The 13,642-nt window shown below is 44.6% G+C and overlaps 3 protein-coding genes across 3 annotated transcripts in view; all 3 read left to right on the forward strand.

The window, feature by feature from the left end:
* Positions 1–13,642, forward strand: part of LOC126561470 (thioredoxin-dependent peroxide reductase, mitochondrial-like) — a 160,483-nt gene that overhangs the window by 90,670 nt on the left and 56,171 nt on the right. The window lies entirely within an intron of this gene.
* The window catches only part of LOC126561694 (3'-5' RNA helicase YTHDC2-like), a 101,355-nt gene that overhangs the window by 52,818 nt on the left and 34,895 nt on the right, over positions 1–13,642 (forward strand). The gene's annotated exons all lie outside the window — the stretch shown is intronic.
* LOC126560147 (protein big brother) lies at positions 4,823–10,406 on the forward strand. Its single transcript, XM_050216294.1, has 3 exons — positions 4,823–4,998; positions 6,394–6,624; positions 10,062–10,406. The coding sequence occupies exons 1-3, from the start codon at positions 4,834–4,836 to the stop codon at positions 10,356–10,358; spliced, it is 693 nt and encodes a 230-aa protein (XP_050072251.1). The 5' UTR covers positions 4,823–4,833; the 3' UTR covers positions 10,359–10,406.

The raw sequence follows: 13,642 nt of genomic DNA on the forward strand, positions 1-13,642 counted from the left end.
TAAAGGTCGTTAGGCCAAGAAGAAGAAAAAACGAATACAAGTTTTTATTGATAGAAGGAGGTATTCTAGCGTAAAAAACACGGTGTCCAAATGTCAACGAATCCCCAGCTGTGAAAAAAGGGCCACGGAAACCCAACTTCCATCACAATTTGTTTTACGCTTTTCCAATCCGTGCGATCCTTGGTGTAAACAGTATATCCCAACGAAACCCATCATCACAATCCTCGCTTAAAGATTACGCAATGCGCGCGCGTTTGCGTGCGTGTGTGGGTGTATGCTGATGATATACTTGAAACAGAAGAAAACGAGTGGGTGGAAAGCATTGTTGGGTGGTGAAGGGGGTTGAAACGTGGGGTAGGTGTTCATTTTGCACACAAAAACCACTTCTCGCTGGCTCACCACTCGATGGTTGGTGTTGAGGGGTCGGGGCAAAAAATGAGGACTTGATTCCAATGGAAGATGAGAAAATGTGGGGTTGGAGGTCTCGTACACTTACCCACACATTCACATACACACAAAGGGCGGGAAAGCCTTCGCCCATTTGGCAGCAGGCCAACAGAAACGGGCGGGCAGAAAGTATGCCCACAAATGGCACACGCAAAATGGCCGCCATCGTTTGGTGACAAGCGTGCGGATTTGTGGGTTTTATACGCCTCTTTCCGTCCCGAGCGACCCGAACTGCACGAAAGGGCTGGCCGCCCCCAAACGCGTTTCGCATCTCCCTCTTCCTTTCTCCCTTTGGTTCTACAGCCACTTGCTGAAATCTCGCTTTGTCGTATGCTGAAAGCGAAGCTGCACATGCTCAACACGAAAACGGAAATGGGATCATTTCAGTCGGCAGTCGGAGATGATTTCCCGCATGGAGCGCTGGCAGTAGCTCCAGTTTCGGGACTGCCCGTACTATCTTGTTCTCTTGCTCTCTTTCTCTCTCTCTCTCTCTCTGTCTCTATCTCTCTCTGTCTCTTTGAATAGTAGATGGAGATGTGCATCTCGGAGAAAACGTACGCTTTGTAAGTGTCCTGTAGCTGTGTTTTCATGCAAGGATTTAAACAGCAGATGGCTCTCCCTTTAACTAGTTTCTGTAACACTCTATCTCTCTTCTTCACACATCAATTCTCCTTTGTTGTACAAACAGACATATCAAGGATGTACCGAACATAGAATGCACACATAACTCTAGGACGTATTTCCCGGCGCAGGGTTACATGCCACACACTTCGGGTTGAGTCTGCTGGCTAGTTTGAGCGGTTTGGGGGTTGCTTTTTTGTGCGCCCCTTGAACCCTTTCAGAGTCGTTTCGTTCGTCTCTGTCATCTCCCCCATAAACATCCACCCACATCCACTCAGATGGGGATGTTGGCTGTTTTGTGGGTTGGTCGGTTGGTCGATCCGTGGCCAGTGTATTGCCGTTGTGTGTTGGTTACTGTGTGAGACCTTTCCCGGTGAGTAACTCAAATATTACCGGGAGAGTCTTTGAAACCAGGAAAATATAAAAAAAATAAAATATATATATATATATATATATATATATATATATATATATATATATATATATATATATATATATATATATATATATATATATATATATATCACCCAACAAGTCCGTCGCAATACGCTATCAAGAATTCCGACAGCTTCGCCGTTCCTTTTCCAGGATCTCGCAATCACCACACAAATGTCCTACGGAAGGACCCCCCCCCCCCATGTAACAGCAAGTAAGAAAGCAGTAGTTGGTACGATATATCATACACTCGGAAGAAAAAGGATAACCATTCCCCAAACCACTATTTCGGTGTTTTCTGCTCTCTTTTGGTTTGGTGTGTAAGTGGAACCCCGAACACATAGTAAAAAGAAGCAGGACCCTTTTGCTTCCTCTTTATACAATTCTACCTCTATCCCCATTAGTCGAACCCCCCCCCCCCCCCCCGCAATCAACTATACCACGTTAGGAAGTCATAGCCTACCACAATCGGCCGCACACAAGTGGTTGGATCGTCGGTCGATTCATTGGGTTGGTTTCGGTTGCAAATAGAAGGACCAATGCCGCGACTACCACACATAGGCGTGAGATGGGAGACGTATACGAGGGAATGTGCTGTTGGGATCTTTTCTCGCTTTTGGTAAGCGGGTTGTATGTTTGTTTTCCTGCAGAGGCAACGCACAGGCAGTAACAACAAAAAACAAATCCGAATGTGTCAAACATGTACCTCAACTTGCATACTTCGCTGTGTTTGAATTGATTTTCCATTTTTTTTTTCAATTTTCCAGCTGTCCACAAAACGTTTATTTAAAATTGTTTTTTTTTTTAATGTTCATTTCTTATACTCGATCATCGTTTGGGCAGCATGAAAGGGATATATACAGAGAAAATGGCGAGAGTCTACGAAGCGAATAGCGCAGCTTACTGTGTCCATAGTATCTATGACAAACTCCTTTGAAAAGGGAGCACGAAAGTTGTATCTGTAACGTAGTTATAAATAATCATGCAAAAATTCACTTTTTCAAACCCTTAACGCTTGGTCCGTCCCAGCTTCATATCCCTCCTTTAAAGCTTGACATCATCAACGAAAAAGCTTCCGATTTGCGGGATTTGCGAGGATTTGCGTGTAGGGTAAAGGTAATGTGTAAATTTAAGTTCGAGAACTCCAGCCACTCCCCGCCCTTTCCCAACTTGCAAATGAATCCTTTGTGGCATCCGGGTTGACACATGCTCTAAGCAAAAATGCTCTGAAAAAAAGGAACTCGTCCTATCATTTTTGTCAGCGAGTGTTGGCTGTTATTTTGCTCTTCTCTCCTAAGGCTTTCAAGGTGATTATTATGTGTGGATCCTTTTGCAAACCATCCGAAGCGGTCGGTGCCAAGTACAACTGATAAAGACCAAAAACAGGCATCCTCGCTCACCCACACTTGCGTATGTGTTGTTGACTGAAAATAATGAATCCAAAACTGGTTACCACCAACACTGAAAGAAGATGAAGGGCGGTTACCCGTACAACCCGGAACAACGTACCACCGGCGTGCCGGTTGGAAAAACCGGCACGCCGGTGGTACGCCGGCTTTCGGTGGCTAAAAACAGGCCAAACAACGGCACCACAATGCTGCCAAACCGCCATGTTGCCCAGAAATCTGCCGCAAGCGCGCGGGCGCGCGCGTGTGTGTGTGTGTGTGTGTGTGTGTGTGTGTGTGTGTGTGTAGGGGGGGGGGGGAGATTCGTCCTGTTCCACTTTCCCGATATCTTGGGCCATTTGTACATGCACGGCAGGAAATCTCGACGCCCCTTGGTTCGCTTTTCGATAGGTCAACAAACGAAAAAATACCCTCTGCATCCTCAACAATTCACATCAAAACGAGCTTGGACAATAATCTCTTTCGTCCATCTCTGTACACCGTTCGCTACCGAGTTTGTGTGTGCGCGTGCAAAAAAGAAATTTGTAAAAGGGGAGCAAGACAATTAAAAGGAACGGGTAATTGTGTCACAAGGGGAGCAGAGCTGTGTTTGCACAAGTGAAACCGACGGACAGTTCTTTTTTCTGTTTTTTGTTCTTGTATAAAGAATAGTAAGAAATCTTTCATAGCTTTATCGGATTTTACTTATATACTTATATATGCTTTTTATTTGATGCTTTACTACTACAAACACTCGTTAAAGTAGCTTTCTTTTAAATTTAAACTACTCTTACAACATCCTTCAGACTTCTTTCAGTCACTTTCTAGCAGATGTCGAGAAAGAATCCGCGGAGGCGTGGCTACAAAACTCGAGCATGAAATCCGGGGTTCGCAGCATAAGGGCTCAGCTTGCGATCTGTCTGTCACCCTATAGTGTTACTTGTATCTCCGATAGCTCCGCCCCGTTCCAACCTAGCTCGCACCCTACCCAGCATTAGGCAGGGGTGGAAAAAGGATGCGTGCCCAGCACCACTGTCAAAACCGAACCGATTCGAGCAGTTTCGTTTCGGAATTCTCCATTTTCGATTCCTTCATACTGTCAAGCGTTCCGTACCGGGTGTCATTCCATTCCAACCAGTCAGCGGAGTCGGTACACGAATTCGTTGTGTTGCGTAGCGCTTACCGTGGTCCCGTCGTGTTTGTGAGTGAAATAGTTTATCTCGCCGCGGTGTGAACGTGAACGCAAAACTGCCAAGCAACATCACGCATGACGTTGTGTGGTGGGCCGACGCGAAAACGACACCTACTGTTGCGTAGCCAAAAAGCTTACCGCCGTTTGTGTGAAGTGTGTTAGTGTTTATGTGTGTATTTCGGTCGGAGTGCTTAAAAAACACCCCTAGGCCGTTGTAACGGAATAAAAAAAAAACATAAACACCAACAGTATCAACAAACCCTCCAAGTCAAAGCGACAGTTACTCGGGTTTGATTTCTTTTGAATTTCGGGTGCGAGTTGCAGACGTGTTGTGCTTTTGTTTGGTGTTTAACCTGTTTGTTTGGTGGTGGGCTATTCAGGATAACAGCCGGAACGCTCTGTACACGAGAGGCGACCGATCTTGCAAATAAACGGACGTTTTTGTGTGCGTACTTTCTGTAAGCAAAGCTCGAAACGCTCATCTCCGACCGGAGACGGATGTGTCTCCCAATCACAAGCAACAATATCTTTTCTTCAATCAAACCACACTAAACACCATCCGGACCGGAAGATTGATCCGTGCAAGTGTGAATCGTGTGTGTGCTTCGGGGTTTCTGTGTGTATGTGATTATTCGTGCGAGTGTCTCCCAAGGAACAGCCCAATCAAAGAATCGTCAACCTCTCATCAATTCGTGAAAGAAGATAAAGAAGACCATTCAACTTCGTTGTCATCTGCGCTGTGTTTACCTCATCATGATGAACGATCCGGCCGCCCTTGGGATGATCCCATTCGATACGATCGGCCTTTATGAGCAGCCGAAGCCGAGATTTATCTTTAAAATGCCTCGCGTAGTACCGGATCAAAAGTCCAAGTTTGAAAGTGATGACCTGTTCAAGAAGCTGAGCCGCGATAGCGAGGTAAGTAGAGGTGTTTAATGTTTAATGTTGTAATTCCAAAACTTCCTCTCTGCAAACTGGATGAAAGGATGCCTCAGAGAAGAAACGCTGTTGCCTCATGATTGTTTTCATCAAGTTGACATATATTCAGTGATATTGCTGTTGTTGTTATCTGCTGCTTGACTTCCACCATGACATGATGTGACGATTGTTTGACAGGCTCAAATAGAAGAGTTTAGCTTAAACTAAACATTCAAACGTTCTTCTCGCTACGATGTTCCGTTGGTTTGTTTACAAGGCTCTACATTGTTTGCTATAAAAGATCCCGTTTCATTGTATGGTTCACATTATAAACGATTTGTTGGCGCCTCTAGTTTTGTGTCGCCTCTGTGTAAGGTACCGCAGCATCATTGATCGTTCATTAGGCGCCATACTTTTGTGGCTCTTGGTGTAGGAGCAATTTTGTTTACACTTTTCGAACACTTTTATTTCTTACTGCCAAAGCTTTCGGGACATGCTCTAATTTTTCTCTCTAATTTTTTTTCTTCGTTTATTTATAGAGGCTTTGAGTCTTAGAGACTACATTTGCCTCTCCGACACTGCTCTAATGTAGTGACATAATGTAGTGCGACCATTAAGTTATGTCCAATATGTGTGCCGTGTAAACAGTAATTAAAAAGCGATCTGTAACAAACACACATTGCCGCCAGACGGTTCAAACACCACGAGAAACCAGAAAAATCTGTTGAGCACAGCTTAGCTAACCTGTTTTTTTTATTGCTGGCTTTGCTGTTTGTTTAATGTAACATTACCTGCTCGAGTATTAGCGTTTTATAACAACATCGTACTCCTATTGATGTACAAGGAAGAATGCAATGAGAGCAGCAAGAATAGAACTAGATGCTAGAATGTTTTAAAGTTGTGTTGCACTATTGTATTTTGAAATGTCAAGGTTAAGCTAATATCACTAGCATCATCCAAACACAAGACAATCGTAAGATTAACTTTGGTTTTAATAAATACTACAAGTTTGTAGCCGCCGGGGAGGCACAGGATGTTGGTTGGCGTTGACTTGCAAATAGCGCATGCCTGGTGGCTTCCATTCTTTGGGATCTCTCTGGCGTGTGACGTAATTTAGCAAATGGCTTCTTTCATGGGAAATCCCCACCCTTGTATGCTGAACGCTGTCGTGTTGGTGCGCAGTTAAAACGATTGGACGGGCTGAGAAAGCAGTCCTAGCAGGTGCCTTCTCTATGTATGTACTTTCATTCCAGTTTATTTGTGTGACTTTAACTGCAACTTTTAATCCGTCGAACGGTGAGTTCATATGAAGGAAAAATTACAACATTAATCGACACACTAGCGATCGCAACTGCATGTATGTAAACAATGTCCTCCTCCGCTTGTGTACAATAGGTTCGATACACGGGCTTTCGCGATCGTCCGATCGAGGAACGGCGGGGCCGTTTCCGGGCTGGATGCTGCGAAGGTCACACGGAAGTGTCGTTCGCCGCTACCGGCATTAACCTACAGCTCGTCTTCAACCCGAACCATGGCCTCTACCACCACCCGCACCATCACCACCATCATCATCCCGCTCATCTCGGACTCGAGAAGGAGTGTGACTTCGACAAGGAGCACGGCAAGGTATGTCCACTGTCTAGTTAGTGTAGGAGAATGAACGCAAAACAAAGAACGCTTTTTACCACCTACCGACCAGCATCAAACGGTTGGAAAGTGCAACCGTAAATTAGAAATCAATCCAAGTACACAACCGGGATACGGTGTGCTGATTACAAACGCTTGAACTGGAAAACGAACGAATGAAGAACCAATTTAAAAGAAGCGAAAACAAAAAAAAGGGAACAAACAGCAAAAACTGCATCAACCTTCTTTGCTCACTATTTGTTGGTTGGTTTACCTGTGTACGTTGTACATTCGAACGGTAGTTTTCAAAAAGAAAACGACGCTGATTGTCTGCCTGTTACAAAACGTTAAAGTAGAGAGAAAGAGAGAGAGAAAAGCGAGAGAGAGAACCGAGGATCGATTAGGTCGAGGATCGGCGGAGGATCGAGGATCGAAATAATTGGAAAGCAAATAATCAATAAGCAGCGGAGCGAAAGCAATTCGTGCTACCTCTGGACTTCCTTCGGGGAGGAAAAGAAGGTAAAGACCGATCCGGGCTTGGAAAAAATGGTCAAATTTGACAACATAAACAAGCAGAACCGAATACTGAAGTGTAATTGAGCTCTATTCGCTAAACTCATCCATCCCGAGGATTCTTTCTGTTATTGTTGTTCTCGTAGTCTTTTTAATTTGGAATTTATGTGCTATTTTTCCATGCTTCGTATTGCATCATACGGTCACTACACTATCATACTACTAAAGAGATCATTTTTTCTATGTACGCTGGGAAAGAAATACTTGGTTCACTACTGAGCACCTACTGAGTGTCGGCACAATAGCATAGGAAAAGTTCTGTACACTAATATAACCGAGATGTCCGGATATGCGACACAGCAACGATTCACCAGTCCCCGAGTGTAACCAGTGTAACAGAGGTAATATCCGAAGCATTGTGCGTTACGCGACGACACGACCACACGCACCCGGATAATGGCCGATGAGATTCACGAAATCAAACACATACACGTTTCTGGTCCTGCGCACACTGGCTCCTTCGTGCTGCTGGTGCAGCTGCGTGATGAGCCGAGCTCGATATGGAGTGGGTGGTGGCAGATTAGTAAAGATTGATGGTTGCTTTTTTGAGGATGGCCTCACCGCACGGCAGGACACTCCCCTTCGGACGGATGGATGTACTCGCTCGTGCTGTCTGTGTGAGCTAAACATACATCCAAAAGCGTACTTTTATTTTCTGTTGGAGCGATCTTCATACGCGAACTGTTGAAAGGTTCTCGCCATCCAATTGAAACACATTGTAACCCCCGCGACAAACCAGTAACTCAAGAATACTTTGCCCTCGAGGCTGATATCGCCTCGATAACTCGCACTTGTGGCAGTTGGTAAAATACAGCTAACCCGTGACATGGTTCAGTGCCGACGGATTCGGCCACGCTCGTGTTCCAAGCACTATGCAGTTACTCCCGGTTTGGAAACGGTGTTCCAACTGTCTAATTGACTGTCGATGCATTTTCACGCGCTGACGCCTCGGGTCGTGTACGGCTTCCTGTGCATCATTGTTCGACTGTTGCACTATTGTCCCGATGCCTAGGTCTCCGTATAGCCGGAACCGGAAATGTTAAAGTGCTTGACAGCAACCAAAACGGCAAAACAGGGTGTAATGCGCGCAAACGTTCCAAATACGGTGAATGACAGTAGAATTGGCAAAACAACAACAAACACGCCCGGAAAGCTCGTCGATGCCGGTAGGAGTAAGCAGCAGCAAGTTAATACCTGCTTGTAACGCGAAGGAGTGCTTCAAACAAATATGAACCCCGGAAAACAGCTCACACAAAAAGCGTTCGGATAGTTTAACCGATCTGTCAAACCTTGCTTTGGATTGGGACTTAAAACCTTTTTTCCTGGTTAAGACAGCTCCGACAGTTAAACGGTTGATACCATTTGAGCCACACCACTACGTGCACGTGTGGCCACCATCTGGAGTCCAAAAATGCGAATGTTTTCTACATTTCGCACTTGCGATACAGCAAATTTGTTGGAAACCGCGTGCCGCCCATCTGCCAGATGGTGTTGGCAAGAGAGAGAGAGAGAGAGAGAGAGAGAGAGAGAGAGAGAGAGAGAGAGAGCGAGCGAGAGGGAGAGAGAGAGAGCGAGAGAGAGAGAGAGAGAGAGAGAGAACGAGCGAGATTAGGACACCCAAAGACCTGCTTACATCGAGGCGACGATGATTGTAATTGAGCACACAACAACAACAAAAAGAACAACAACAACAACAACAACAATAGCCTTGGGCTGTTTGATCTTCGAGACACGGCCGAACGCTCTGACGTCACGCAGCTGACGGAGTCTTTTTCGGGACGGCCTTTTGTATATATGTCACTTCACATTTCTCCACTTTGCAAACTAGACCTCCTACATCAAGAGGTGAAGTGTTTTAATGACCATGGCTCAAGTGTCTGCGTGTTTGTCTCGCGTGCCACTAATTGTTAGTGTCTTTAAGACGTGCATCAACTTTGGAGACCGGAAGAATCGATGAAGCGTGATACAAAGTGGCGGAGACCGAAACCTCGTCCCGCGTAGCCTTTACACATGTAGCTACACTTTCGGGGTCTAACGATTGTCTTTTTACCGAAGGCTTAGGCCTCGTAGTTCCGTCTACTCGTATAATCCTCGTCACTTAAAGTTAAGTGTGCTTCGGCGGGAAAAGGTCTACAAGTATCCAATTACCTTTCGGTGCAGGCAGCTGTGCTCAGAAATTCAGCTGAATGGCTCGTGCGTATTTCAGCGTGCCTATTACGTGTACGTGCAATTTCAATCCAGGCTCCGATTGAACTCTTGGAAGATTTTCGGGATGCTCGGGACGATCATATGACGCACACTTTCAACGCAACGGAGACATACGGCCACCGACGAAGGTATGACATCTCGGGATTGGTGTATTGCGTTTGGCGTTGTGCCTCGGTGCCTTCGGGTGCTTAACAAGCGTAAAAACAAGCGCTGTAAATTATCGCTCAGGCTTCCCCGTTTCGTTTTACCTTACGAGTTATGACATTTGAGACCCCTGCACGCCTTCGCAACACGCGCAAGCGACGGGAGAAAACATTGTCACTGATAAATAAACCCGAACCGATCCGGTGGCGGCGGCGTGTTTGTTCGGGCCCATTTAAAACGGCATGTAAACACATCGATTGCGCGTCCCCTAATGCTGTTCACTTGGCTCGTAAATCGGCGGTACTTAGTCGCGACTCGCTCGCGTGGTGGTGGTCCCCGGATCATGAAACGTCAATAATAATGACATGATGTCACGACACGCCACGCACCCGTTACTACGGAAAGAGTTGCTACAGTAGGCATAGCGTTTAACAACACTATGCTGATGAAGCCCTAATCACTTGCACTGCGCACACATTCTAATCTCTCATGTTCTTCTTCGTCCTCGACAGGTTCATATTAAGTCCCACTTCATAATGAACGGTGTGTGCGTACGCTTCCGGGGCTGGCTCGATATGGAGCGTCTGGACGGTATCGGTTGTCTGGAGCTGGACGAAAAGCGAGCCGCTCAGGAGGACGCGATCCTGCGGGAGCAGCTCGAACGATACAACCAGCGTCTGCGGGACTTTGAGGATAAGCAGCGCACCTACCAGCGTACCACGCAGGACGAGTTCGAACAGATGCGCCGGAACGGATCCGGGATTGGGGTGGGCGTGACGGCCGGTGCGTCTGGCATGTGGAGACGATAAGCCGAACATACGGGCGCTGTAACAGAACGTGCCAAAAAAAAGAAGAAAAACAAACACAAACAAAGCATAACGTATTAAACCGGGAAACCCGCCCAATCTGCTCACAGAGCGCGCCCGAGGCGCATTACAAGTTCTTGCCCATCAACAACACAACAGCAAGAACAACCAGGGCGGCCAACGTGTTCCACTGTGTCTGAAAAGTAAGGTGACATTGGATGTGAAATTCCGCGCGCCAAAAAAAACCCTTGTTTTTATTTTTCGTTTGTCAATATGTATGTTTTTGACAGTTCTGCCAAGTTTCAAGTCACAAAATCAAAAACACTGCGCCAAGTGTTTTTGTCCATATTAACGATGTCGAAATTTGTGGAGCAGCGCGCATGTATCAAATTTTGTTTGCGCAATGAAATAAACGCTGCGAGAACATTGCGGATGCTACAAAAAGCCTTCGGGGAAGAATCTATGTCGAAGAAAAATGTGTACAAATGGTACAGTGATTTCAAGAATTGTCGTGAGAAGTTCGAATATGAGGACCGTCCGGGGAGACCATCCACCTCGACTGACGACGCCCACGTCGTCCAAATCAAGGATTTGGTGGTCAACAATCGCCGGTTGACGATACGAGATCTTTCGGAAAGTGTTGGGATATCCAAAGCCAAAGCGGCCGGATTTATAGAAAAACAACAGCTGGTTTTTGCACCACAATAATGCGCCCTCCCATACGGCCATCATTATGAGGAAGTTTTTCGCAATAACCCTTATTTGGCCTAATAAAAAAACCATTTAAGAAAAAAACGCAGTCCCTTTATTTTTTGGGCGCAGTAGTATATCCCCCAACGACAACCGACGTCACTACTAGCGGGTCTTGGAGACTCGCTGGGCAAAATTGTCATATGTGTCTCTGGGTCTGATTACCGTGTGTGGGAGAGCTTTCTAGTGAAGAAACCGGAAGCTTCTCCGCTCAAATTCTCTTCACATACAACAACACTACATGCAGAGGAATGCTGTCCATCAAAAAAACCCTCCTTGTAAAGTTGCAATGCAAGTGTGAGATAAAAGCGGCAGGGCACTTGTCTTGCCAGTTGTGTTTGTATATTGTATATTGTAAATTATCTATGTTATGGATTATTAATTATTTGTACTCTCTGTTCTCCAACCCCGTAGCCGTGTCATTTGTGTGTCCCCCCCCCTTTCACACACACACACACACACACACACACACACACGCGCGCGCCCAAACGCACGTTTCTATCATTACATTGCCGTCAAGAAAAAATGCCAAAATAAAACTAATCCAAAAGCATCCAAAAGAAAAGGCAAACACAAACAATAGATACGTTTCCTGCACGTGTAAGGAAAGGGAACATAAAGAATCACACTTGTACATATTAATGATTAAGCTAATGAAAAATTGACCTTAACGTAGAACGGTATTAGCAAAAGTAGAAAATGAGGGGGTTATGTGCGAACTCTGAAAGAAAATAAACTTTTAGCGTTGCGCAGCCAACAGCACACAAAATCACACACAGCAATGGAGCTAAACGCTTAGAAACAGCAAATGAATATTAAAAAGAAAAGTTTTCCTTTAAAACAAACAGCAATTAAGAAGACGAAACTAAATGCGAAACGTGTCGCCGAAAAGAAAAAAATTAACTTTTTGTGGAAAAACTAGCATAAATAGATAGAAGGACGGAAGGGTATGAACTGAAACCAAAAAAGAAAAAGAAAGGGAAAGCTGTACACAAAACAGGATAACTCGAACAAGAGAGAGCGAAAACGATAATATACGTGAAACAATTTAAAAAAAAAAACAAAAAAAAAAACAATATTTTTTTCTTCTATTCTTCTGTAAAGTGATATCATAAAAACAACGTTTTTCAAATTTTCCTTCACCAACTTACATCTTGATTTATTTGATTATATATGAATATATATATATATATATATATATATATATATATATATATATATATATATATATATATATATATATATATTTTTTTTTTGTATTGTTGACAAACTGTATGTATGTGTGTGTGTGCATGACTTTTTTCAGCGCTCTGCAGCAATTAAGTATTTAAGTATTAAACAATCACCATCCTCACTCTAATACACATGGAAAGGTCTTGTCAACAATTTACGAATATTCAAGTAGTTTTTCCATTTGGTGCAAAAACTCACCGTCTTAGTAATGTCTTAACGATTTCTCATACTACTTCGATTGCTCCAATCCCTTTACTCTAACTGACAGCTGGTAAGCCGAATAGTTTGTGGTTGATTGTGCTTAGTGTTGGGGTATGAGTTGTGTGTTTGTGTAGCTGTTCCTTCACTGTACGTAATCATTGGCCGTGTCAGTGAAGATCTTCGGTGGTGGGGAACTATTAAAAGTCAAAAATGACCAAAATCCCTGAACCACGAACTGTCAAACGTCCATCAAGCCGTCCGATGATGGTTACCACCCCTCCAAAAAGTAAAAAAAAAGAAGGGTATGCACTTACACGCAAGGCTCTGGATCGTTCCATTTCGGAATATATTTATATTTTTAAGGAACAGATTTTCTCGATATTTTTAGCACCCCTTTTCGGAAAAAATAAAAGAAAACAAAACAAATCAAAAACCCTTCAACAGACCTCGGCACGCGACTCCCAATTGTTATAGCATCAAGGCAAATCCCCGAAACGCTCACAAAACAATCTTATTTTATAGATATCTCATCGCACTACCAAAGAATAAGTCTTCGGCATTTGCCCCAATGCACTCTCCTATCAGGGATCAGGCCAAGGCTTTATGACCTTCCTTAGCTCCGGTTGTGTGCCGGTTTTGCGAGGAGTTTTCCTCCGTCTTGAAGGACCACCGAAAATGAAAACACCTCCTTCCGCGAAGGTCAAATGCCGGCGGATTGACGTGTGTTCCAGAAGGCAGACTCCTTATGGGTTATGCCTCTTGTAAAGCCTTCCAGCCACGTCGGTCAAACGTCAAGAGCAGGTTGAGATGACGCGGGAAAAAAGAAGCACATCCAACCGGAAGTGCAATAGCGCCGTAACGTCTTTCGTGGCGATATATCCGATCCCTTGGAAAATATGGTGGTCGATTATTTTCGCTTTCGTTCGCCAGTAGAATGCCCTCGCATCAATACCGCAGCACTCGAAATTGTGTTGTGCTGCAACGCACAGACGACACTGATTGACATGCGTGATAGGTATTGAAGTATTGCGGCATTTTTGGTTTTAGCGTTCTCTGGTGCGGTGATAGCGCCCTTCAAAGAATGTTTCAAAATTCAAAAACTC

This window comes from Anopheles maculipalpis, chromosome X (genome assembly GCF_943734695.1).
Source record: "Anopheles maculipalpis chromosome X, idAnoMacuDA_375_x, whole genome shotgun sequence".
In the NCBI taxonomy this organism is placed as follows: Eukaryota; Metazoa; Arthropoda; class Insecta; order Diptera; family Culicidae; genus Anopheles; species Anopheles maculipalpis.